The sequence below is a fragment of the Panthera pardus genome, unplaced genomic scaffold, assembly GCF_024362965.1.
Source record: "Panthera pardus isolate Hobbes unplaced genomic scaffold, ASM2436296v1 HiC_scaffold_10, whole genome shotgun sequence".
Taxonomy (NCBI): domain Eukaryota; kingdom Metazoa; phylum Chordata; class Mammalia; order Carnivora; family Felidae; genus Panthera; species Panthera pardus.
The window spans coordinates 28,051,728-28,079,118 of NW_026526655.1; the positions used below are offsets into that span (position 1 = coordinate 28,051,728).

General features: G+C 42.3%; 1 protein-coding gene and 1 non-coding gene across 4 annotated transcripts; one reads left to right on the forward strand and one right to left on the reverse strand.

Annotated features, from left to right (window-relative positions):
- The first annotated feature begins 4,067 nt into the window (after positions 1 to 4,067).
- On the forward strand, positions 4,068 to 22,511 carry IDH1 (isocitrate dehydrogenase (NADP(+)) 1). Of its 3 annotated transcripts, none has more exons than XM_019446195.2 (10): positions 4,068 to 4,176; positions 5,299 to 5,364; positions 7,940 to 8,124; positions 10,747 to 11,038; positions 13,610 to 13,715; positions 15,236 to 15,413; positions 16,436 to 16,587; positions 18,534 to 18,674; positions 19,783 to 19,945; positions 21,561 to 22,511. In XM_019446195.2, the coding sequence occupies exons 3-10, from the start codon at positions 8,003 to 8,005 to the stop codon at positions 21,649 to 21,651; spliced, it is 1,245 nt and encodes a 414-aa protein (XP_019301740.1). In that variant the 5' UTR covers positions 4,068 to 4,176; positions 5,299 to 5,364; positions 7,940 to 8,002; the 3' UTR covers positions 21,652 to 22,511. The 3 variants fall into 3 exon arrangements, with proteins under 3 accessions (XP_019301740.1, XP_019301739.1, XP_019301741.1); XM_019446194.2 differs by having other exon boundaries at positions 4,070 to 4,227; XM_019446196.2 differs by lacking the exon at positions 4,068 to 4,176 and adding an exon at positions 5,027 to 5,129.
- On the reverse strand, positions 11,945 to 12,049 carry LOC128772661 (U6 spliceosomal RNA). The gene has a single exon (XR_008416814.1). It is a non-coding gene; the product is annotated as a U6 spliceosomal RNA (small nuclear RNA).
- Positions 22,512 to 27,391: the final 4,880 nt, after the last annotated feature.

Sequence of the window (27,391 nt, forward strand, 5' to 3'; positions counted from 1 at the left end):
CTGGAGCCTGCTTCAGATTCTGTGTCCCCCTCTCTCTCTGCCCCTCCCCTGCTCATGCTCCCTCTCCTTCTCTCTCTCAAAAATAAATAAACATTTAAAAAAAATCATGAAATTCAGTTCTGGCTAGGAAGTAATGAAAGTGGCACTCACATTCACTGCACATGAAAACATAAATAGGTATATCCCTCCTAGAAAATGATTTGACAGATCTAACAAGTGCTTTTAAAATGTTCATACTCCTTGATCCAACAATTACAATTCTATCAGTAGTGCCTAAGGAACTGAGTCGAGTACAAAGTATAGCTAAATATGTTTTTCACAATTATTCAAAACAGTAATAAAAAGGAAACAAATTTCCAATGAACACAAATAACATGAAAGTAATATAGTCAAATGATGGGCAATTAGGCAATCATTAAAAATTATGTCAAGACTTTCTAGAGCATTCTTCATTTCATGATCAATCTTCTTGAAAAAGTTTTGTCTCCTTTCCCTCACCTCCCTTTCAAACTTCAATCCTCTATAGTAACGCTTCTATCAGAATCATTCTGATAGATTTATGCTTCTTAAGGTGCATTCGTGAGGTCTTCCTACTTGCTAAAATTAATTTCAGGCTTTGTCTTCCTTGCCCTCTCTGTAGTACCCCCTCCTTTTTAGAAACTTTCTCTTTGTTTCCCATCAGTCTGTGCTGATTTTTCTACACCTCCTAGATAATCCTTGCCATTGTCTTTTGGGGGCCACTTTTCCTCCACTTAGCTGTTAAAGGTATTGAGTATTCCACAGAATTCTCACTGAGGTAGACTTTCCTTCTTACTGTATACTTCTAGTTTATGACTTCTTAAATTCTATGGCTTCGACTATCAACACATGCCTGTTCGTTTGCTAGGGCTGCCATACCAAAATGCCACAGATCGGGTGACTTAACAGAAATTTACTTCTCACAGTTCTGGAGGTTGGAAGTCCGAGATCAAGGTGCCTGCAAGGGTTACTTTCTCCTGAGGCCTCTGTCATTGGTTGCCAATAAATGGCCACCCTCTTGCAGCCTCTTGACATGATCATCCCTCCGTGCATGCACATGTGTCCCAACTTCCTCTTCTTATAAAGACACTAGTCCAGGGGCACCTGGGTGGCTCAGTTGGTGAAGCATCTGACGTCTGACTTTTGATTTTGGCTCAGGTCATGATCTCATGGTTTGTGGGTTCAAGCTCCATGCCAGGCTCTGCACTGATAGTGCTCTATGATAGTGCTCTAATACACTCTCTCTCTCTCTCTCTCTCTCTCTCTCTGCCCCTCCCCCCTCAAAATAAATAAACTTTAAAAAAAACACTAGTCAGATTGGATTAGGGTCCACCAATATCACTTCACTTAACCTTAACTACCTCTTTAAAGGTCCTCTTTCCCAACACAGTCACGTTCTGAGGTACTAGGGATCAGTGCTACAACATACGAATTTGAGGGAAAGAAGGACACACACTTTAGCCCATAACAATGCTAAAGAGTCTCAGATTTCTCTCTCTAGCCCAGACACCCCTCCTGAACTGCAGATGCAACTAAATGCCTCCATAACATCTCTATCTGGCTGTCCCACAGGCATCTCAGATTTAACACATCTTAAACTCAACTCATGAAAATCTGTGACTCTGTATTTGTTGAAGGGCACCCTGTCACTCAAACCCCATGCCCAGAAATCACCTTTACTCTCCTTTCTCCCATAATCTTCATGGCCAATAAATGTCAATAAAGTGAATTTCCACAAGGTAGAATGTTGCACTGCATTTTTTTTAGATCATCAAAATGAAAACACAAATGCCTTAGACTATTTCTGACAATCCTGTTATCTGGATGAGTGTCTCATAACCAAATACTGACAGAAATTTCATAGCCCATGTTTCTATTTGTGTGTACAACAGTAAATAGGACCAGCTCCTATTAAAATATCCAGATTTTTTCATTGGCCAAATGAAAAACAAAAGATGTCAAGGCATGCAATATTAACAAAACAGAAAAATGGTGTGCTAAATGAATTCTCACATGACACCCAGAATAGGCAAGCTAGATTCAAAACAGCAAGAATGTAAGCAAACATCATGTGTTACATTTAGTTAATGTTGTCAATGGGTAATGTATTATCTTATAGTTTTGTTTCTAGTCATTTTGTCTATAAATTTATTTTTTAGTTGTATAAGAGCTATCAGCATAAGGAGCATATATATATATACCTAGTTTTGCATATACATATATGCAGTAAAAAAACCAATTCTAGGGACCTACAAGAAAATATTTTCAATGAAAAAGGCTGTGTTATTGGCTTAGGAAACACTGTTTTAGGATGCTGAGATTCCCATCCATAAGTGTCCCACAGTGGCTCAGAGCCAAATTTGCAGCCCATCTCTAGAAGTGTTTAGGATCTGATGGAATACATTTTGTGATTCAATTCATCTTGGTTCTGTATAATTTACTATATGTATTCTACCTTTTCCTCATTTTCCTCACATATATTCAATGTGTTTTATCGTGCTATATTGTGTTATTTTGAAGGCTTCCCTAAATCCTTTCTGAAACAAGAAAGAATATACTTTCAGTAGTAGGCAAAGGGTGAACCTGATATAAAATGAGAGTAAGTTTACAATCTCAGGTGACTTTGGATCTCAGATTCTAGATGAAAATACAAGCTTATATACCTCTATAATCATTTCTACAAGAATAAATGGAGGTAACTGCTACTTTCCATTAATCCACTTCAAAAATCAAGTGCAGGGCACCTGGCTGGCTCAGTGGCATAGCATGTGACTCCTGATCTAGGGGTTGTGAGTTTGAGTCCCACCTTGGGTGTGGAGATTACTTGAAAATAAAATATTTTTTAAAAAATCAGCACATGCAATGCTATGTATCCCCCTCCCTTCCCCCCCCCCCCCCCCCCCCCCCCGCCCTTTACTTTTCTCTTGGGAAAAATACCAGTGCCCTCTAGTGTTCAAAATGTACCTTGTGCAATGACCTTCATACCGGTTTATCTTCAGAGTAATTGTAATCCGATATTAGAGAAAAAAATGTTTTATTATTTATTTATTTTTTAATGCTTATTCATTTTTGAGAGAGAGAGAGAACGACGCAGGGGCAGAGAGCTGTCTGCACAGAACCCAGCGCAGGGCTGGAACCCAAGGACCACGACCCCAAGATCATGATCTGAGCCTGAGCCAAAGTGGGCTGTTTAAATCGACTGAGCCACCCAGGCGCCCCGAGAAAATTTTTTAAAATAAGTTTTGGGACACTGAATCCTGGGCAGTAATATACAAGCATTACAACCACTACAAATCACTGTCTAAAATGCCCCTCCCCCATGTTTTCAAGAGTAAGGAATACACAAAAATAATTCCTGTAGCTGACAGAATCTTTTTATTCCAGTGTTTCCTAAGGCTTCACATCTTTATTCCAACTTCACTGGAATCCAGACAATAATCTCCTATATTTATCTTCTAATGCAAATGACACCTGGGCTTATTGATAGTATGTACTTAGCAGTAATTAGAAATATAGGTACAGAAGTTCTGAAGACGTAGTAGCGGAAATTTACCGTGGCATGCCTACCTGTGTATTTAATTCTTTGCATTCTAGTTGCTCCGAGAAGCCCCCAAAGCGACCCCATACTGCCTACCCCCGCCCACACTCCTCCTTCTGCCAAAGGCTCGTTCCGGTCTACCGCACACCGAAGTAGCGCCGGAAGTCTTTCCTTTGCAGTCACTGAGAACCTGGAAACTCACTCCGCAAGGCCCTAGGCGGCGTGGGTCTTAGACTACAGCCCTGGCGCTCCCTGGTCGCAGGACTGCAAATGTCATTCACGTCCTTCCGCGGCCGGGTTCCGGGGCCGAGTCTAGGGGGCGCTGCGACCCCTTCCCACACCGCGATCCTAGAGAAGGCAGCAGCAGATCTCGCCCAGAAGTTCCGGGACCCGGCCCTGCCCACCCAGAGCGATCGGCGCGCGATGATTGGCGGTGTGGAGGGGGCGGGGCTCCGGGAGGGTGGGCTGAGGGGGCGGGCCTGGGAGGGGACAAAAGCGTGTTGGTGCCAAGGCTCCGCCCTGTCGGCCGCCTCCTGGGTTGGTGCGGAGGCGGTGTCAGAAGCCGAAACAGCTGGGGCCCAGCTGGCATTACCAGTGTAGACCCTTGTGAGCTTCAACGTGTGAGTGGCTGTGGCGCCCCCGGCTAATCTCCCGCGTACCTTCTCCTGCAGGTAACCGCAGACTTCGAGGGGCAGCTCGGGCCCCTGGCTTTTGCGGGGAGGCTCTGAGAGCCCGCCAATGGCTGGAGTGGGGAAAAAAGGAAGAAAGCTCAGATCTTGGGTCTGGAGGGAGAAATTTAGCGGCGAGCCCTGGTCGAAAGGAAGCGGGGAAAATCCAGGCTGGGAGTGGGAAAGAGACGTGGGGAGGAGGAAGGTGCTGGATCCCTGTGTATGGGAAAGAGACGTGGGGAAGAAGGTCCTAGATGCCAGAATGTGGAGAAGGCCCGCTCTTGGTCTCGGAAAGGTGAAATTGAGCGGCACAGAGTTGCTTGCAGTGACACAAAGAAGGCCGGGTTTGCATGCAGAAAGGAAAATCGAGCGGTGGGAGAATGCCAGTATGAGTGGAAGACTAAGTTTTGGGTTTAGGGAGAAGAAAACGTGCGGCAGTGGGGAGCTGCATGCAAAGAAAGGTGGAAGCCATGGACTTGGGCGTGTGCAGCGAACTCAGGTGGCTGGAACTAGCAGTGCGGTAGAGTGGAAGCGTCCTCTCGGGGGCGTGGAGGGGGTGGAGTGGAGGTGGAGGAGAGGAGGTGGAGGAGACCCCTCCGCCCCCAAGCGGATCTCCAGTTCCCCCGGCATGCTACTGGCGCCAGAGGTTTAAAGGTTCCTGCGCAGCAGAAGGAAGGGGTGGGCTTGCAGACCTGGAGAGAGGAGCGGAGCAAGCGTGGTTGCAGCCCTCTTGCACAACGGCCACAAGGACGCATGCAGGCCTAGAGCCCGCTGGTCACAGCGTCACCTAAGGACGTGCAAACCCCAAGACCAGCTAACGGACGACGAACCCGGGACGCGCCCACTGACGTGCCCTCCAGTGTGTGGGCAGGCAGAGATATTTGTGCGCTCTTAACCTTTATTTGGTAGGTGCCCGCGCACCTAAAACTGGCCTTTGGTCCACTGGGTACACTCAGCTCTGTACTTTAAACCAGATAAACTGGGCTGTCTGGCCGGTATTAAAAACAGCTAAGTCCTCCTGACAGGCGTATTTTGATCGTTAAGTTTTTCTATTCCTCTTTTGTTTTGTTTTAGGAAATTAACTGCACTCATCTGAGTCTGCAAGATTGAAGGAAGTTGGGGTGATTAGAAGTTGTAAAGGTGAGAATTAGTACTTTCTCCCCTTCTGTACTTCTTGATGTGGCAATGCTGCATTTAATTGGTCCTGGAGGTCTTGAGTAGGTGGAGGCACTGCAAGGGAATGAGTCAGGGATATTTCCAACAACAAACTGCAACTGCTTCCTTGTTTCTTTCAGCGCAGCTCTTCTCTGCAAGAGACCATTTTTGGCCGAGAAATTATTGTAGTTCATGAACTCTGCTTTTTAAAAAACATGTGGCTAAAAATTTGGGGTTGATGAAAAGAAAATTAAGCTCAAGCAACTTTCTCCTTAAACTACTCTGTATTAGTCCAGGTGTATCTTGTGCAATTACACAAGTGTGTCAGGAGATGGGAATTCACCTGCTTTCAGAGTCACTAAACTGGCCTGTTGGAAAAGTCCTTCCTTCTGAAGTCAGGGTTTGGGTGGAGAGGGAGAATCTGGGGAGCAAGGGTTAGAGAAATGAATCCAGTGGGGCCTGAAGCCTACCCCCATGGAATTTAAGTCTAAAAGAAATAATCCGACCTTGAAAGAAACAATGGTCTACAAAAAAAACTTTACCTTTTTTTTTTTTTTTAAGTTTATGTATTTATTTTGAGAGAGAGAAAGAGAAAACCCCAAGCAGGCTCCACACAGTCAGTGCAGAGCCTGATGTGGGACTGGAACTCACAAACCATGAGATCATGACCTGGGCTGAAATCAAGAGTTGGACACTTAACCTACTGAGCCACGCAGGCACCCCAAAAAGACTTTACTTTTTTAGTTAGGACGTGGTAAAATTTTAATGGATAATGTGAGGAACTCCTGAAATGTTTCAGTTATGCATTATAAGATACAGAAAAATTACTGCAGTAAATGTTTGTTTTGACTGAGAAGGAAGTAGTTTTAAAAATGCAATTACTCAGTATCAAAATTTCAAGGATGCTATATGACCTATCAATTGTATTTGCCATTAAGGAAAAATAGCCAAGTCATAACTCTTACATAATATTATGTAGGAATGTGGCCATGGAACTGTATCAAGACTAAGATAAGTTTGCTGCCTCTTGTTTTGTTTTGTTTTGTTTTAAATACAAGGACAGATGTGACAGTGGGCTCAGCATGACTGAATCATATAAAGCTCCACTGTAAATTACACTTGTAAATTACATGCTGGCAATGTGGAGCCTGCTTGGGATATTCTCTCTCTCTCTCTCTCTCTGCCCCTCCCCCACTTGTGCTTTCTCTCTCTCAAAAATAAAGAAACTTAAAAAAAAAAAAAAAAAGGTCAAATTACTTCAGTTCAACTTTGTCAAGTGATACTGCTTATAAGCCCCTTACCTAATAGTTGCTTAAATCAGTTCTCAGGCCTCAGTCTTATTGATAACTTCAGAGGATAAAAGCAATTTTCAGTTATATTGTCCTGGGGAAAGAGTTTCCATTAGAGCATCATGAAAGGGAACAGATACCTACCTGCAGTGGACTCAGGGCCCCTCCTCCTCTCTGGAAACACACCCAGGACACGGTTTTCCGTTAAGCCTCATAGTTTGACTTTTTCCAGAGGGTGTACTCTGTTCCTTCTGGGAATCAGATTAATTTGCATTTGCTACCCTCACATCCCAGGAAGACCTCTCTTCCTGGAAAATTTCCATTTCTCTGTCCCACCTTCTGGCAGCTTAATTTGCCCAGGAACAGTCCAGGAGTTAGGATACTGAGGAACAGGACAGGACATGCTTAGGTCCTGGGCAGCAGCCCTTCTATATACAGATTTTTCTAAATTGAGAAATCACTTCTATATTTAGTGTGACATCCCCAATATCCATTTTGTCTCTAGGAAAACATAATTCCACCAGAAATTTTTCATATTTTACTTTTAGTCTTAAACGTGGTTTATAAGAACTCATTGAATCCCTTCAATCATAGTTGTTTTATTTTGGTTGGTTTGTTTTAATGTGTATTTATTTGTTTGAGAGCAAGAGAGAGCATGAGCAGGGGAGGGGCAGAGAGAGCGAGAGAGAGAATCCCAAGCAGGTTCTGCACTGTCAACACAGAGCCCGACATGGGGCTTGATCCCACAAACTATGAGATCATGACCTGAGCCAAAATCAAGAGTCAGACGCTCAACCAACTGAGCCACCCAAGTGCCCCTGTTTTGTTTTGTTTTGTTTTTAAATAAAACAGCCTCTTAAAGGAGGGGAAATACTAGCACCTATCATTTTGCTCATTTTGAGGGTACAGTAAGATGAGAAGTTGGATAGAAGGATTCAACTAGACATAGTATTGCAGAAATAATCTCATTTTATAAGATGACCCATCAGGAGTGGTGATTACATCATTAAGGACATGTTAGAATCTGGTTCCCCCACGCTCTAATGGGACAGCCTTGAGAAAGTTCTTTTCCTTCTGTCAAAGTAAATTGGGAAAATAATTTCCAGCTTACAGGGTTGTGAGGGCTGGCTCAAAAACCACACATGAAGCACATAACAGTGCTTTTTACAGAGAACGTGCTGAATTCTAATGGGAAATATATTGTTATAGTTTCTTATGCAGTTTCGTGTTTAGGAGTCACCAAAATGTTTGAATTTGTTTTTATACTATAGTGAAATAAACGAGAAGACCTGTGTCCTCTCTTTTGTTCTTCTGAGAGGTTTCTTGAAGTCAAAATGTCTCAAAAAATCCGTGGCGGTTCTGTGGTAGAGATGCAAGGAGATGAAATGACACGAATCATTTGGGAGTTGATTAAAGAAAAACTCATTTTTCCCTACGTGGAACTGGACCTACACAGGTAAATGAATCAGTCTTCCAAGCAGCAAGCTCAGAAAGCATAATCTAAGTGATTTCAGGATATAACTAGCTGTTTCACAGAGCTAGCGCTGTATCTTAGGAATAAAACTTTTGAGGGAGGGATGCCTATGCATGAATCTTCTGTTTTAATTTTAACATATTGCTAGAAAAACTGGACTTGTCATTGTTCCACAGAGGAGAATTGTGGCGGGAACAAAGATTCTCAGCTCTTTCTAAGCCTCTTCTATTTATATAAATCAGTGGTTAAGAGTAGCACAAGGTATCAGTGGAAGGGAAAATAATAGAGGTACATTCTCTACCGAACAGTAAAGTAAATGTAGTTCACACAGTTTTGTCCTTTCTATCGCCTTTTTCTATCACTCTGCTTAACTAGTCAGTGGACCTCTCCGCCTGTTCATTCCTTGGCTCTTGCCCTTTTCACACAACTGTAGCACAGAAAGAACCCTTGAAATTATCTAACACAACCCCCACCTTTCAGTAGACAATCCCTTAAACATTTCGTGTTCTAAAGATTTGAGCCTTTGCCCTGTCTTTACCATGTTTGGAAATAGGCATGAAAGTCTCTGTGGAATTCTTTCTGCTTTGTTCCCTGTGATTTTCATAACCTTGCTCATGCTCTGTGTGCATTTGAACAAGGTAGAGACAGAATTTTTCCAACGGGGCCGTGGCTGAAGCCTGGCATGGCAAAATGTTGACCGACACAGTTCAGCCGGACTACTGGCACCTCTAAGTGTGTTTGCGTTGACCCGGAATTATTCATAAGACTGTATCCTGAGGACCTGTTGTTTGCTTAGGTGTAGATACTTCATACACGTGGTGTCACTAGACACCCTTTTTAATTATTCTAAGCCTCAGGCGTTGATAAGGTCTATATTGCAACCATGAGAAGAAGCAAATAACCTGCAGAGGTCCACCAAGCATACAGGAAATGAAGCATAAAAAACATCATCCAAGTGGGTTAAAGAAGCATTTTATGAGCACTCTCCTGTTTCAGGACTTGACATGGCAATAAGTGAATTTGCAGAGTTCTTGCAAATTGTATAATAGCTGCAAAGAAGCTTTAAGCCTCATTAGCCTTAGGGGCATAAGGACTTTTAAAGGACAGTCATTATGGGGGCGCCTGGGTGGCTCAGTTGGTTAAGCATCCGACTTCGGCTCAGATCTAGCGATTCGTGGGTTCGAGCCCTGCATCAGGCTCTCTGCTGACAGCTCAGAGCCTGGAACCTGCTTCGAATTCTGTGTCTCCCTCTCTCTCTCTCTGCTCCTCCCCCACTCATACTCTGTCTCTCTCCATCTCTCAAAAATGAATAAACGTTATAAAAAAGTTTTTTTGAGGACAGTCATTATGCCTAGAAGGAAAACAGTGACTAGCTGCAGAGTAAAGAATTTTGGGAGGCTCAAACAAGTTTTAAGTTGTTTCAAAATTGCTATTATTATTACATCATGGGTTCTTTTTGAGGGGAGTGGAGTGATTTGTTTGTTTTGTTTTCTGCAGCCTATACAGGGGTCCAGACCACTTACTCATTCTTTTCTGTTAGAAATATTAAAAGAGAAGCAAAAATTCCACTACTTTGCTGGTAGATGCTGCTGATGAAAAATGGTTCCTACGAACATGAAAAGTGCTGACTGCAGTCCCTAGTTGAGTTAGGATTAGACATTTGTAAACATTCAGCATTTCCTATGCCAGAAGATAAGAGAGTCCATGGATTTGTTAGACTTCCGTGAATTACCCAAGGTCAAAGCAGTTTGGAATAATTTTTATTTGGAAATACCTTAAGATTGCTACCTTGGCGTTTACACTGTAAGTTGGGATAGCTAAGGAAAGGAAAACAAAAACTAAAAGGAACTGGAAAACAAAGTGTTAATGGTTTCACAAGTTCTGAAAGCTGAAAAACGTTTTTAAAGCCTCAGAAAACAACACGAATTGTTATGTCACCGTTTTGTCTCTCCTGTTTTTGACAAACTGTTTCATACTTTAGATAAGCCTTTGATTGTTCTCTGTGCCTGATGAACAATCAGCACTCTTTCCAGTTCTGAATAACCTGCGGCCTGGGAGTTGGTGTATATTAAGCTATAACTCTCTGAGTGAGCTGTCACAGTATAGCTCCCAGCACTTGAATACAAAAAATCCTTTAAACCCTCTGACCCCTTTATTTGACACACAATATTTACCAAGGAAAAAATAAGGTGCTTAGGCTTCTGTTTTTATGCTAATTTTATGGAAGGAAGTCTGCTCCAGTGCTATTATTGCCTCTTTATGGTAAAGAGCACACAAAAGGCCAGAGCACAATGGTTTCTATTCAGGTGCCTTCTAGACGTCTTCCCACACCACAGGCAGGTGAGGCCCAGAGTCTTAGCCTCTCTTTGTGCTTTGTTTGGTTGACAACCATCTTCTGTGTCCAGGGTGCACTGACCCAAAAGTCGGCAGATTTGGGTGTGTTTTGAGCCATCACGTTCTGCGGGGCAGGCTCCGCGTGCCATCACCATGCATAGAATGGTGCGTGCTGGTAGAATGGTAACTAATGAGTTACCGTAGACCATAGTACCTCCATCACTCATCAGTTTGCCTGGAGAGTTATACTTCACGGTTTTTCCCTCCCAGCTATGATTTAGGCATAGAGAATCGCGATGCCACCGGTGACCAGGTCACCAAGGATGCTGCAGAAGCTATAAAGAAGTACAACGTTGGGGTCAAATGTGCTACCATCACCCCCGATGAGAAGAGGGTTGAGGAGTTCAAGTTGAAGCAAATGTGGAAGTCACCAAATGGCACCATCCGAAATATTCTGGGCGGCACTGTCTTCAGGGAAGCTATCATCTGCAAAAATATCCCCCGTCTTGTGAGCGGTTGGGTAAAACCTATCATCATAGGTCGTCATGCTTATGGGGATCAAGTAAGTCATGTTGGCATGATTTGGTTTTCCATGCTTTTTTTTTTCCTGACCTGTGGCTGCCTAGAAGTTCTGGTTTTCTGTTTTATTCTTTTGGTGTCTACTCCCTTTAAGCGAGATGCCAAATTGAGAAATGTGTATGTGTATATCTGTATATTTAGGCATATTTAGGTATACCTAAATATAGATAAACTTACAGATAGGTACCTGTGTCAACACAAGTGATTTTTTTTCAGATGGGTTTTTTTCTTCCTGTATCTGTTTTTGCACTTAAACTGTATTATATTGCCATTTTTGTGTCCTTTCCCATGGTTCAACCAGTTTAGTCGTCCTTCGCCCTGCTATGCAATAAGATCCCTTTCTGGGTTTTTCAGTTTTCGTTTTGTTTTGCTTTTTAAACAAATGTGGCTTTTTTGTTTTAATTCCAGTGCATGAGTTTTACCCTACACCAACTGAATCAGAATTCCATGCGCTTCAGGCATTTTAAAGCTCCCAGGCGATTCCAGAAGGCAGGCAGGGTTGAGAACCACCAAAGATTGTACTGAACATGACTTTATACATAAAAAGAAAACTGATGCAGTAGTTGAAAGCATTCTCTTTAAAATATTCCTTTTCCTACAGGGGGGACAAAAAAAAGTATAGTTTCTGTACTTTCACACAAGTCGGCTCATTGCCAAGTTAAACAGAAAAATTGCCAACTGAACAAACACGGTGCTGAAAGAGAGGTTTCAGTCTTTCATAAAAAGCAGCTTAATGTCTTTTTTTTTTTAGCTTTATTTATTTATGTTGTTGTTGTTGTTGTTTTAAATTTACATCCAATTAGTTAGCATATCGTGCAACAATGATTTCAGGAGTCGATTCCTTAGTGCCCCTTACCCATTTAGCCCATTCCCCTCCAGAAACCCTCTGTAAAAATATGGAAGCTTCACGAATTTGTGCGTCATCCTCGCGCAGGGGCCAGGCTAATCTTCTCCGTATCGTTCCAATTTTAGTATACGTACTGCCGAAACAGGCACAGCTTATGTCTTGAAAGAGCCTTTCAAACAAGAACCTCTAACACTGAGATCCAGAGGCTTCGACATAGCCATTCTCAAAAGCAGTGTGGCCAGGGCTGACCACTCTGTTCCTGGGGACAGAGTCACTGGGTCAGTCCTTGAGGGTCAGTTCACTCTGCTCCACCCTGTGGTTCAAACTACCCCTTCGTCCTGGCCACACCTTTCACAGGTCCCTCTGGAGACCCCGGAGAGAAAATGTAGACCGCAGCACTACAAACTCACCAATCCTGGGAATACTGCTCTTAAGTTCTTCTGAGCGCAGTGGTGTCTTTTTCATCTCCCCCATCCCCCTCCTCCCGCCTGTCTGAATTGTTTTGGTATCAGTCACTTGAAAGAATGGTCATTCTCTATTAAAGTCCAGATTGAAAATTCTAAGCCTCAGGTTGATTCAACCCTAATCATTTAACTGTACATAAACCTCTACAAAGTATCCGTGGTGCTTTGGTGCCTCCATGTCTTCCTTTTGAGAAATGGGAATAAATGACCACCCATAGGGAAGGACTTTACGTGGCAGAAACACACTCTCGGTAGAAAAGATATTTACAGCTCTTCTACCAGCTGTTGTCAGTGTTACTCTATACAAACATAAGTAAGTAGGGTTGACTGGTACCTGACTGTGAAACTATTCTAATTTAAATCATCAAAGAGGGTACAGTGCAGCAAAAGTTGACAGATGCCCAGTATGGGCTGGGCACGTGTTTCCCTAGAGTAGCTCACTCTGGTGAGCAAGATGACTGTCCTCGTAAGGTCCTTTCCTAAGGGCCACCAAAGTGTCACAGCTACTTCCGCAATCACTGCTGCTTTTGGATAAATCCTGGACTGGTGTTGGTAGTAATAACAACCATGAATTATAGTAGACTGAGTCCTGTGGGTCTAAGAATCGGATCCCAAGTCTTTAGACCCTAGATGTGTTAGATGTGTTCTCTCTACCATATCACAGTTCCTTCCTTGTAGGACCAATGTAATACTCAGATGAAATGAGATGATTGTAGTCAGTCACTTAAAGCGCCTGTCGTATAGTGAGGACAAAGCATTAGCTGTGTCTCACCACCATCAATGTTGTAGCTAGTGTGCTGTCACCCCCCCTGTGGGAAGACTTCCCTGACCTCCAGGTCATGGTCATTTCTCTCTCTCTGTCATCATGTTGCATTTCTTATCTAAGTCCCTTTTCTGCCATTTGAAAGCTCTTATGTTGCTTCTCACTTTCGTATGTCTTTGTTGGGTTATAAGCTTCCTAAGAGAAACTGCTTGATGTTATTCTCTTTTTATCAATGCTCAGAAAACTGCCCTGTACATGGTAGGCAGCCAGTAAATACTGGTTTTCAACGTACGCTAGGATTAACTTGCTTTGGGAAAGCTCTGGACCTTTTTTTCCCCATCTCTCAAATATATGAAGGTTGAGCCACACTGCCCTTTTTGCCCAGGTATCTTCCAGCTCTGTATTCTGTGATTTTTGTTTTTCTTACAATTCTTGAAATGCTATTTTATTTTCTTTATACCTTTTCCACCCCCTTCACAGTATAGAGCCACTGATTTTGTCGTTCCTGGGCCTGGAAAAGTAGAGATAACCTACACGTCAAGTGATGGATCCAAAAAAATGACATACCTGGTACATAACTTTGAAGGTAGGTCCGTAGCGAGCTCCCTCTTTTAATTTTTTACAGATCATTTAGACAATGTCATTGCTGTTCCTTAAAACTTAGTTATGTGGCTGCCAAAAATACAACCTGGAATCTACAACATTTCTATAGGACCCAAAATCTAGCATGGAGAAGTAATTGACTTCCGTGCCTTCCCACGGTGTGGAATAAAGACACAAGAGAGACTAGCCACTTAATTGGAAACGCATGTGGGCAAAGACAGGTAGATACTTGCACTTCTCTTAAAACATGGAGGGAAGGTTGGCAGGAATCTGTTGTGCATAAATTGTATGAATCAGACATTAATAATCCCATGTCACCTATCATGTAATCTGCCCGTTTGCTCTGGTAGGGTTTGTATTGAAAATGGTTGCGTTATAGATGTGCTGAATTTTCTTCTTGGTCCGAGTATTTATCCGGTTTAAGTGAACATTTGTCTTTTGCCTTTTCTTGCCCACCTGCTGTCTCAAAGGTTCGTTATGGCAAATGCCACCCAAAGTTTGCTGAAAGAACAGAGAACCCTCTTTATCCACTATTGAAGTTGTTGAAAGCACTCACACAAACAAAAGCTCAAAGCCTACTTAGCCTGTGTTCTTGTTGCCTCCTCTAAATAATATCATTTTAATAGAATCTAGTCCTGCAGGATTTGGCCTTGCACATTTTGAGGCTAAATTGGCCCTGGGCAGTGGCACAGATTCAAGTTCTAAATTTCCGGTAATTACAGAGTTCAACTAATAAAGAGTTGTGAAACACTAGTGGTTACATGTAACATAATTATTTCTGCCAGTGGGGTATGAATCTTCAGTGTCCTCCAGGAAATTAGGAGAATTCTCATTCAGTATTTGAAATGCAAATTTTTTTCAATGGCTGAGGATGGAGCACACACTTAGAGTTTAAAACACATGAAATTTTAAAAGTGTGAAACGCAGGGGCACCTGGATGGCTCAGTCAGTTAAGCATCTGACCCTTGATTTCGGCCCAGGTCATGATCTCACGGTTCGTGAGTTTCAGCCCTGCATCAGGCTCTGCACTGTCAGTGCTTGGGATTCTCTCTCTCTCTCTCTCTCTCTCTCTCTCTGCCCCTCCCCTGCTCGTGCTCCCTCTCTCTCTCTCTCTCTCTCAAAATAAATAAACTTAAAAAAATAATAAAAGTGTGAAAGACAGCCTAGATATTCACCCCCTCTTGAGTGTATTTCTGGTTCATATCAGTAGTTTTTCGTATCTTGATATCTTCAGGATCCTATAGACCATGTTTTTCTCTCTTCTATTGCCCTTTCAAAACAAGTTAGAATGTCCTTACTGAGAGGTGACTTTGTTCCAATCACTTGCCCCAGGAACTCATGGAATATTCACGTTTGAAGCCTGGCTGGGACTTTTGGAAGCCTGGGCCCAGACACGGGAGCTGGGGATTGGGTGCTTGGGTGGTGGTAGGTGGATTTGGACTTGTTACAACTCTACCCCATTTACCCTTCTCCTTTCTCCTCTCATTGGTGTCCCCCCAACAGAAGGTGGTGGTGTTGCCATGGGGATGTACAATCAAGATAAGTCGATTGAAGATTTTGCACACAGTTCTTTCCAGATGGCTCTGTCTAAGAGTTGGCCTTTGTATCTGAGCACCAAAAACACTATTCTGAAGAAATATGATGGACGTTTTAAAGACATCTTTCAGGAAATATATGACAAGTAACTACAGTTCTTTCCTTTTTTCCTTTTTCTACAATAAGCTGGCATTTGTAGTACAGAATTTGCATCCTTATCCCTTTGATTCTGGGACAAATGGAATGAAAACCATCTCTGTCTCATAAAGTTAAGGGCAAAACTAAGATTTAACAGACATGAAACAAAAGCACTTCTGAGTTGCTTTTACAAGGTAAATGTTTTCAAATAAGGGTCCCACATTTATTTTTTTCAGAGCCAGAATTGTTTAATATTTGAATGCAGGTGCCCTGTGACTGATAGAAAGTTCTAATTTTTCGGGGCACCTGGCTGGCTCAGTTGGTGGAGCCTGCAACTCTTGAACTCGGGATTGAGTTCAATCTCCATGTTGGGTGTAGAGATTACTCAAAAATAAAATCTTTAAAAAAAAGAAAGAAAGAAAATTCTGATTTTTCAAATATATGAGTTTCTAAGTTGGGCACATTTTCACTCTTTCTGAAGCCTGTTGTGATTTAGAACTCTGCGGGGGCTATTTGAACTCAAGTCTATTTTTATAACAGCTTCAGGTTCAACAACACGGGAGCATGTGTTAACTTTTAAGATGGCACAACTCCCTTTCAGGTGCACGTGTTAAGGCCAGGGCTTGGATTTTAGGTATCTTTCTTAAGACATCTTGATTCCTCTTCTGCTACCCATCCATACCAACTCCAGGAGCTGTCCTAGTTTCCCAAGAGATACATTATTACATTCTTAAAGTAAGCTATGTCTCTAGAATCTGATCAGCAGTGTAGTGAAAACTAAAAATAATGCTGGGGACATTCTCACATCTCTGCAAAGGAGGTGAAATTGCTCTGACAGGCAGGGGACTTGGGGGATGACAGCTAGAAAATGGGCAGGATTTGAGCTTAGGTCTATCAGCTTCTCAAGTCTGTGCTGCTGCCACTAAAAAATGCTGCTTCTAGCCCCATCCCCACCCCCTTCGGAGAAGCAGGTGCTGTCCCTACCAAAACCAGTTCCTTTTTAATTCCCTTTTCTCTCTTGCTTCTTAGGCAGTACAAATCCCAATTCGAAGCCCAAAATATTTGGTATGAGCATAGGCTCATTGATGACATGGTGGCCCAAGCTATGAAATCCGAGGGGGGCTTCATCTGGGCCTGTAAGAACTATGACGGCGATGTGCAGTCGGACTCCGTGGCCCAAGGTAAGGAGCTGAGGGACCAAGTAGAGGTGGAACTCAGCCTGCATCACGTTGGTCATGCGGGATAGCTCTCTAGTTCGCAGCCCATTGTTTGTAAAATCACAAAGTGTCAGCAGTGCAGGCCATTCTGTTCCATCTTCTCAGCTGACACAAGGAATTGAGCAGAGAAGCCCCCGGGCTGTTCACAGAAATTCCAAGAACCGGGGGCTCCATGCCAGAGGGAAGGGCCAGATCGGCAGAAACTCTCTCTGGCGGAAACTCTCTCTGCCCCGATTGCTTCAGTACCAAGTTGCCCTTCAATTTCAGTTACCCATGGCAAACTCGAATCTTCCCTGATAAATGGTGTGTTAACCTTAATTATGTTTGCTTTTCCCCAGGAAGTGCTACTTTTTCTTTTCTCTTATGAAAAGTTAAGTATCTCCTACCAGTTTGAAAATCAGTAGATGAACCCAGTTAAAGAGAAGTTTGATGTCCGATAAATGACTTAGACGACTCTCTTTACTCTCCTTCTGTTTCTCCACATCCTCCTAATCCTTTGTGCTGAGTACATAGAGGAAGGAGTGGTGCTTTACGAGGCTTCCACGGTGGATAAAGGAAACTGTTCCTTGTTTTTTTGGATTTCTTGGAAAGGGACCCAAATCTCTCCACTGTTTCTAAATGTCCTTGTAACAGCGAAGAGTGTCTCTGGAGGGATGTTGTCAAGATATTTCAAAGGACTTTGGAATAGGACTTCTGAAGTGTATTGTCCATTAATGCACTGATGAGATACCTGGAGCAGAGCCTATAGATAAATGAGACCTCAGTGCAGCTGAACAGTCAAAAGGCAGCAAGGCCGTCCTCACGTGCATTCTTTTCTAGAGTATGAACTACTTTGGACTCACACCATTTCTTGTCCCCAGTTTTGACAGTGGTACTGAGTGTCTCCTAGTATTAAAGATCGACACACTCACTATGGATATGGTTCCTGACCTTCTCCAACCAATAAACATTTGAGAGTCTACTAAAGCCTCAGACCAACACAATGATATGAAAGGAGCTACTAATCCCTTGCAGAAGTTTTAACGATACTCAAAGATGAGTTTAAAAGAAAACAAACAAGCAAACAAAACCACTGTTTATTTATGTACTGTCAAGCCAGAAAACAAAAGTAACAGCCTATGATACATTTGCATTATTAACTCTACAGAGGCTATTGGGAGGTAGCAAAAATGGAGAAAAATATTCTTTGAATTCAAAGGTAAAAAAAAATGAATAAAAGATGGAAAATCAATTTTCTGGACTTAAAAGTGTCAATGTCCTTCTCTGACAGAATAGGACTGTTCGTGGGACTGTTACAGACAGCAAGGGCAAGAGGGATGTGCTTGGATCATCTCATCCTGTTTTCAACCTGCTGTTCTTTCCAGTCTCAGTGAATCTGAGCAGAAAGATGGCAGGACACACATCCCATTAATCTTTATTTTCCCAGAACGGCAGAGCATCTGCACATACGAATAGCAGCAATATACTGAGAGCTCTTACTCTGTGGCAGGTACTATTCTAAGGAATGTTAATATATAGTCTTTTCACATATATTCACAAATCTATGTATATTCATCTAATTCTCACAACAACCCGATGAAGGAGGTGCTTTTATTCCCATTTTACAGATAAGAAAATCAAGCCCCAGTAGCGAGGAAGTCCCAGCACTAGGGTGCAGTATAAGCAGGTGGACCCTGAGCTCTCCATCATGGGGCAGGTGCTTCTGAGATAGATAAGTGAGGAAGAAATGCAGCCCCTCCAGACTCCCTGATCCTGGGGTGTGGAGCAGAGACCGTCTTTCTGAAAGGCAGAAGGATCGGTGATGACTACACATGCTTATGTTTATTTGGTTTGCTGAGACCTCTCCTGTCCGAGAGACCCAGTGTTCTTCTCGCACTTGTACCCAGTACTTCATGCTCTGCCGCATACAGGTTATGGCTCCCTTGGCATGATGACCAGCGTGCTGGTTTGTCCAGACGGCAAGACAGTGGAAGCAGAGGCTGCCCATGGGACTGTAACACGTCACTACCGCATGTATCAGAAAGGACAAGAGACGTCCACCAATCCCATTGGTAAGATAGTGTTTTCTGCTACGTTGATTTCCAGCCAGCGAGTGGAGATCTCTAAAGGAAATCAGACATGTTCCTTTGGCTACCCAATGCTTTGTATATAAAGTCCTCACCAAGCATCGGGTCTGTTCTAATAAGAGCTGTTTGAATGTACTATTTTTTTTTTTAATTTATTTATTTATTTTGAGAGAGAGGCAAGGAGGTGGGGTGGGGAAGAGAACCCTAAGCAGGATCCACACTGTCAGGACAGAGCCCGGTACGGGGCTCAATCTCACAAACCTGACCTGAGCCAAAATCAAGAGCTGGGCACTTAACCGACTGAGTCACCCAGGCTCCCATGAATGTGCTTCTTGAAATATACACAATGTAGTATATGCTTTTCTGTTTTGTGGTAGAATGTACATTACAGAGAAGAATGTTGTCAGCAAGCATTTTCCTTTTCCTTTGGTACAGCGAAACGTCCCAGATGGCTAAGAATCTAAAAGCCACACAGATAGATCCTTCTAACTGGGTTTCAAGGGCAGCACTTTCAAAAGAGATTACAGCTTGGAAAGAGGAAGGGAGGCCAACATAGACAAGAGAGAGAAGAGATTGTGACCTATTCCAAATTAGTAAATCCCTTAAGCTTCAAGTGCTACAAGCACACTGTGAAAATGTGCTTTAAGGCTCTAACAAAACCCAAGACATCTCCTCTACAAAAAGACAGGCATTTTTTAAAGTTTCTATTCAGTAAAATATTTCCAATTCTTTTTTTTTTTAATGCTTATTTTTGAGAGAGATGGGGAGACTGAGCACGAGCCGGGAAGGGCAGAGAGAGAGGGAGACACAGAATCCGAAGCAGGCTCCAAGTCTCTCAGCCCAACGCAGGCCTCAAAATCATGAACCACAAGATCATTACCTAAGCTGAGGTTGGGTGCTTAACCGACTGAGCCACCCAGGCACCCCAAAATATTTCCAATTCTTATAAAACTTATAGCCTATGTGGATAACATCTAATGGAATCAGTCACCTAAACAAAAAGAAAAAATAATTGTTCTGTTTTTGAGAACTGTGAAACATTTGGGAATCCCTCTTGGTCTGGTCTGAGTGCTGTTTTGTTTTGCTTTTTTAGCTTCCATTTTTGCCTGGACCAGAGGATTAGCCCACAGAGCTAAGCTTGATAACAATAAAGAGCTCAGCTTCTTTGCAAAGGCTTTGGAAGAAGTCTGTATTGAGACCATTGAGGCTGGCTTCATGACCAAGGACTTGGCTGCTTGTATTAAAGGTTTGCCCAAGTAAGTATGAGATTCCCTGAGCCCCGTGGCCAAATTACCACTTATCTTTATTGGGTTCAAAAACATCAGTGCTTTTCAGAAATATACAAATTGTTATTTACTACCTAGTTCAGAGGTCAACAGAAACTATATGTAAAGTGTCTACCATAAGCATTTCAGACTTTGTGGAACATAGAGCCTTTTCAAAACTATACAGCTATTGAACTTTGCCACTGTGGAAGGAAAACAGTCACCAATGACACAGAAGCTAATGGATGTGGCAGTGTTCCAATTAAACTATGTACAAAACCAGGCTGTATCCTGGATTGAGTCCATGAGCCAAACTGCAGTTTGCTGACCTCTGATCTAGTTGACAGTTATTGGATGACAAGGTTCCGTTTTTATTTAACAAGAAAGTATAGGCGGTTGAAAGAAAGGGACCTCCAAGGCTATTGTTTTCTTCAATTTACAGACAAGAAAAGTAACAGCACAAGAATTAGATGCCCACTGGTCATAGTCCCTTTCATAATTATCTATAACCAACAGTCAGATATTCAAGGTCTATGTATTGCCCAGGATTTTTCTGAGAACATGGTAACCCATATCCCTGCTGGATTGGCTGCTAATCAGAGAAACCTCTCCCTCAGAGTTGCTCACTATGACTCACTTCAAGAAACCCTACTAAAATTTAGCACCCATTTCATGTCCCCAGCATGCATGCTCAGAGATCTCAGTTCAGGTCAGTATACCTCAGTGATGGAGATTCACTCAGTCACTACTTCTTTCCTAAATTTCTAGCAGGAAGACAGTGTTCCAAATGTTCTTATCAGTTTGTTACCTTTGTAGCCTACTTGAAAAAAAATTTTTTTTAATCTTTATTTTTGAGAGAGGGATAGAGAAAGTGCGAGCCGGGGGAGGAACAGAGAGAGAGGGAGGCACAGAATCCAAAGCAGACTCCGGCTCTGAGCTGTCAGCACAGGGCTCGAGACAGGCCTCGAACTCACGAACCGCGAGTTCATGACCTGAGCCGAAGTCAGATGCTTAACTGACTGAGCCACGCGGGCGCCCCATCTTTGTAGCCTATTCAAATAGGCACCTATCAGCATGGTTTTGTTAGCCAGTCCCTTATATATACATTGTTTTTAAGTAAGACAATGATAAAAATAAGAGCGTTAAACCTTTTTTCAGGACATGTAACAATTTGTGGGAATGTAGATAAAAGCATGGCTGTACGCTGAATAGATTTTATTCTTTTTAAGGAGGCTCATGCCTTATCCAGTAAGTGACTGCGGCCAGTGGTTTTGTTATTTTTAAGAAGAGGAATAACAAGTGGGATGATTTCGGTCTCCCAAGCATTAGTCTGAACTGAACCTCTCTGATAGTTTCACCCCCAAAGACTCAGGGCAAGAGACATCCTATGAAGGTGCGTGCGGGCCTGCTGTCTATAGCCTGGGTCAGCCCCATCTGCCTTGGGCACAGTCATCAGCCATACATTTATAGCTTGTTAACATTAAATAGTTTTCTTCTAGACATAAATAAAATGTCACCTACGTAGCATTTCTAGGACTTTTCCTCTGCTTGCTCCCAGATCACAGACCAACTAATTAACCTTCTTTTCTTTTTCCTCCTTTATTAGCGTGCAACGTTCTGACTACTTGAATACGTTTGAGTTCATGGACAAACTCGGAGAAAACTTGAATATAAAACTAGCTCAGGCCAAACTTTAAGGCCGTCCCTCACCTAAGGAGGATATGTGTTTTTTTGGTAACTAGGTCCACTGGTTTACATTTTCCTGTATAACACTCAAGGGTAAAGGTAAAATCAATTTTGTAATTTGTTTAGAAGCCAGAGTGTATCTTTTCTATAAGTTTACAGCCTTTTTCTTACACATATGGTTAGGCCACCCTCGTGAACGTGGCAGGGGACTTTTTTAAATTTTATTTTATTTTCTACTAGTAGCCTAGGAATTACTTTAATACTCATTTGTACTCATTGTCACTTTTTCTCATGTTCCCATACAAATGACCAAAATGAAGAGTGCTTGAAAGGGTAACCTCTAGTCACAGTATCGTTCCCTAAAACATATGTGAAGTAAAAATTCACTCCCTTCCCCACTCTCCGTGGCCCGGGCGCTGGGTGGTTTTGGTGTATCAGATGTCCCATTACGGGAGGTAGAGCTGTTATGTTAAACTTGCCTGTAATTTGGGACGAAGAGCATAGGTGTGACTAAAACGTGTTGGAGATGCCACAGTCACTTTTGTAATGAGCTCTTCTTGAATGTTTGGAAAAAGCTAAATATTTTTGAGGCCACCGGAGCATTTGTAATCCAAAATAAATACTACCTGGGGGTTGTCCCCTGTGTTTGTCTCATCCTCCCAGCCTTGTGTGGCCTGAGTATTCTGCCACCCTGAGCAGCGTATTTCTTCCAAGTGCAATAATGCAAGCTGTACCTTTTTTGGACTTCTGTTGGCCTGTTTTATTTCCCTTCTATAAAATGTGATTTTTCAGAAGTTGATTATTAAACACTATTCTAGTCTGTTCTTCATCTGAACTGTTAATGTTAATTAAAATCAAGTGCTAACGACTAGTCTTGGGTTTTTATATATCGAGTATATTTTAGGTACCAGGCACCGTGCTAAGTCCTAGGCACAGGAATTCGATCTTAAAAAGTCTCTGCCCTGAAGGAGTTTACTGTGGGGAAAATGGGTATGTGAACAGTAAGAGGTAGATCCTACAGTGAAGGGGAAAGAAGACCAAAGACAGAACAAAGGGGTAACTGGAATATTAGGGAATCAAGTCTGGGCACATGGTAAGGAGTATAGGTATGATCATGTAAGTTAATAGGAAGACAGAGAGGGACATGATCATATTTTAATTTAAAAAAATAGCACAGCTTTTATGAAGAACGGATAGTAGTGGAGGAGGGAGTGGTGGCCACAATCAAGGAAGGCAGGCCAGTTGTAAGGGTATTGTAATACTTCAGGTGGGAAGTGATGAGGTTCTGAACTGGGGCAATGGCACTGGGGATGGAGGGAGCAGGGTCTCCAAGAAGAGGAAAGAATGGATGGGGATTGGTGGGTCCCAGGGGACGAGGGGAAGGTGGTTTCCCACCTGGAGAAAGGCTGGTCAGCATCCCAGCATTACCCATGTACTATGGGGAAGGAAACAGGCCTCCAGAGGCGCTTTGATCAGGCTTACACGATACATCAATGGCCATTTTGGCCTGGAAGCCAGGAATCCTTGTAGCAAAGCTCGGGCTCTTTCTCCTAGATCTGCCCTTTTGCAGGTTTAGATGGAGGAAGAAAGCATCACATGGAACAGAGTGATGATTGGATGAGTCCCTCCAGCACTCACAAACATCCTGAAGTTGATCAGATGAGTGATCATGGCTGCAAAGCCCCGCCCCCATGTCTATCAGGATCTGTATTTGGCCATGAACCAGTTAATGTCCTAAAATAATTAGCAAATGAACAGCTGCTGACCAATACATCCAGAGGCTGATGGTTTATTTTGTAACAACATCAGGATCAGAACTGTTGACCTGGAAAATGACTGTTGGCTTTGCAGAACACTGAAGGCGGCGGGATCCAGGGACAGAAGGCAGAGGGGTTCCAGACTTTGAAACTCCCTAAATTGCAAGCACTGTTTCTTAAGTAGAATTTTAACTGAAAATACTTAAAAATTAATCTTCACAGTTAGAATCACAGCTCCCCTGTACTTTTCCCGGATACATACAGTCCTCCTAAGTCACTCCTGACGAGTGGTTTCCCATCCTGCACTTGAATATTTCTATCATGAAAAGTTCTTCCAAATTAAATGTCTTGTCTGTTCCCGTTCAGGGGGTAAGATAGGAAACTAATATAAAAAATATTAAGAATGACTTTGAGTGTTTATACAAATACTGATAAAAATTTTGTACTTTTATTACCTGTCTACTATCAAATTTTATTTCATAGTCCCTGTTCTTAATATTAGGGAGACAGCATCCAAACTGCTAATTCCTCTGGAACAAGAAACTTGAATAACTCTGGATGGTATCTCAGACTCAATGTATGCAGACAGCATAGCATTGTTTGTAACTTTTCATTTTGATATTATTTCACACTTACAGAAACATAGTATGAGGAAGTCCCATAATCTCTTGCCTATTTTTTACTTTTGCACCATTTGTTATTCTGTTCATTTCAGAGGGATTTGAAGACATTGTGCCCCTTTACCCTTAGATAACCCAGTGTGTATTTCCTAAGAACAAGGACATTCTCTTAATGTGACCACAATATGATTATCAAAGTCCGGAAATGTAACATTAATATAACACGATACAGTCCCTATTCAAATCTCAGCAACTGCTCCAATAATCTTTACAGGTTTCCTTTGAAGGCCCAATCCAGGATCATATCATTTAGTTGTCATCTCTTAAGCCTCCTTTTGCCTATGACAGTTCCTAAGCCGTCCTATGTCTTTCTAGACCTTGACATTTTTGAAGAGTACAGCCTAGTTATTTTGTAGAATGTCCCTCAATTTGGGTTTATCTGATGTTGCCTTGTAATTAGATTCAAGTTCTGCATTTCTGGCAGAAATACCATTGAAGTGATAATAGTATCCACAGTGGACTACAGTGGGAAAAAGGGAGAAGGACATATATTGGTTTGTCCCAATATTGGTGAAGCTGGCTTTGCTCATTAGGATAAGGTAGTCATTGGCCTTCTCCACTGTGAATTTACTATTTTCCCCTTCTTGAGCAGAAGTTACATGTAGGGAGATGCTATGTAACTATACTGTTCATTCTCACAGTGTGCCCATAGTTTAACGTCCATTGATGATTTTATAACTCCATCGTATGTTCTGTAATTGTCATATATATTATAAATATTACATTTGACTATAAAGAGCAATTGTCCCTTCTTCCCACTTATTTTTTTAGGTTTATTTATTTTGAGAGAGCGAGCGTGCATGCAAGCAGGGGGAGGGCAGAGAGGAAGAGAGAATCCCAAGCAGGCTCCATGTTGTCAGCACAGAGCCTGATGCAGGGCTTGATCTCAAAACTATGAGGTTATGACCTGAGCCAAGATCTAGAGTCAGATGTTTAACCAACTGAGCCACCCAGGCACACACAGACATCCCCACTTATTTTTTCATTCAGTCATATCAATATGGGCTAATGAGCCCATAAATAAATAAAATGTTATTCAATGGGTTATAATCTAACACTATCATAATATATTTTGATATTTAAATTGCCTCAGATTTGGCCATTGGCAATCTCATCAAACCAGGTCCTGTTGGCATTGTAACAGCATTTTGCAAGCAATTCACTTGAGTAGAGAAAGACACTGTTTGATATGGCTCGCTATGCAGTATGAAGACTTCTCGTGAGACTGTCTCTGAGATGGGCCTTTAGATGTGATCTTCCTTTTCTACCAATAGAATGTATTGGTCCTTTCCTTCCTTTCCATTACCCCCGACCCCACAGCACCCCCACCCCCACTGGCTCTGTAGAATGTGTTGGAATACTGTCATTTTCAAAATGGCTCTCTGGATGCTAGAGACCTATTTCACAATTTAAGGCTAGCATTAACGGACAGGTGCGGGTTAGAAGCAAATGAAGGCAGTAGAGTGCTAGGGTCACTAATTCCTGGATCCTTTGGGGAGATGGGTATGTTTTTAAATTCTGTTATCAAGGCTATAGTGTGTGGGATGCACACTTGGGTAATAATTAATGGGGGCAAGGGCAGAGTATGATTGTGACAGGCACTTGGAGAGCTTGAAGGGTTCTTCCAGTGTCTGTTTCTTGACATGGGTGATAATTACAAGAGTGCCTTGTGCCTATTTGCTTTATGTGGTTAACTCTATCAACTTTATTTCACAATAAAAAGGTTAACAAATATATTAGGAAACCTGTTCTGAATCTCTTGGACAAATTGCACAGGGCCACATTCTCCTGGGGCAAATCAAGAACTTTTTCTCCAGTGTCCACTTACCCTCCTGTCAAAGCCTCTGGTTTGCCTCTGAGTGACATATGCTGGTCACACTGTCTCTAACCTTTTCAAACATAAGCTATGAGGTGTCTCTCTAAGAAGGTGCTCTTTCCCTGTAATTTCACCTGGATCACACACTAAGAAGAGCAGATATGTGTGAGGATCCTTAGTTGGCTTTTTGGACCCTCCTTCTTTGGACCCTCCTTCACCTTGATGAATCCATGACACTTTCTTATTAGGAGTATTTGGGTGTAAAGCGCTCATTTGATCTCTGCATAAGAATTCACCTCACCCTAGAGGCACCTGGGTGGCTCATTCTGTTAAGCATCTGACTTTGGCTCAGGTCATGGTCTTGTGGTTGGTGGGTTCAAGCCCTGCTTTGGGCTCTGTGCTGACAGCTCAGATCCTGGAGCCTGCTTCAGATTCTCTCTCTCTCTCTCTCTCTCTCTCTCTCTCTCTCTCTCTCTGCCCCTCCCCTGCTCATGCTCTGTCTCTCAACAATAAATAAATGTTTTTGTTTTTTTTTTAAGAATTCTCTTGCCGGTGGGCCTTGCTCTGTTTTTGCAAGGTGCTTGTGCACTATTTACATGTTCAGAGACTAAGCTTAGAGACGTTTTCTAACTGAATCCCACTTTCCTATTTTCAAATCCCTAGAAATTTTTTTCTCCTACTTTCCTTCCTACTTCAAGAGCCTCTCAGGCATGTCCCACAGGGTTTTAATACTGTGATCTTCCCAAGTAAACCTTGAAATGTTTACATCGTACAATAGAAACTAAACATTTAACCTTCACTCTGAACTCTGATTCTAATACCGTAGAGCTTTCACCCATTTAAAATGTGCCGTATCTTCTGGTTGCAGTCACCCCATTTGCTAGAATTACTCAGTGACTTTATTTTTTTCAATCATGTGGCTCTTTTTATTGTTTGAGGCAGCCTACACATTGCTGCAAATTAGTTACTTATACTATTCCGTACATACTTACAACTTAGATCTCAGCCAAAGTTGTTCATCTGGTTCTGGCATCTGGATCAAATTCTTTATATGCCTTTTTTTTTCTTATATCTTTGAACACAATTCACCCAACAAACAGACTGGAGTATGTCTTCTAATCCTGACAATCTCTCGTGTACCAGTGTCTCCAAAGACCCACAACCTCTAGATGGGGGTACTTCCCTCCAGGTCAGGCTATACGAGGTACTCACATTGTCCTAGTTCTAGGAGCCAAGCAGTTTGGGTTTTGAGTCACTGACTTTGTTACAGTGTCTTAGTAAGATTCTCTACTACTAAAATGGGGATGACTTTTAGAATTTATTTGGAGTTAACTTGGGTCTCATTTTCCATGAATATATTCTCCAGATTTCCTAAAGCTATGGCAGGACAAGCAATATCTTTATCTGGACTATGAGTGCTGTAATCCTTGCCCTTTAGCACAGCTGTGACTAACTCACCTGGTTTGGTGATGCTTCACTTCTTCAGTCAGTTGCTGGA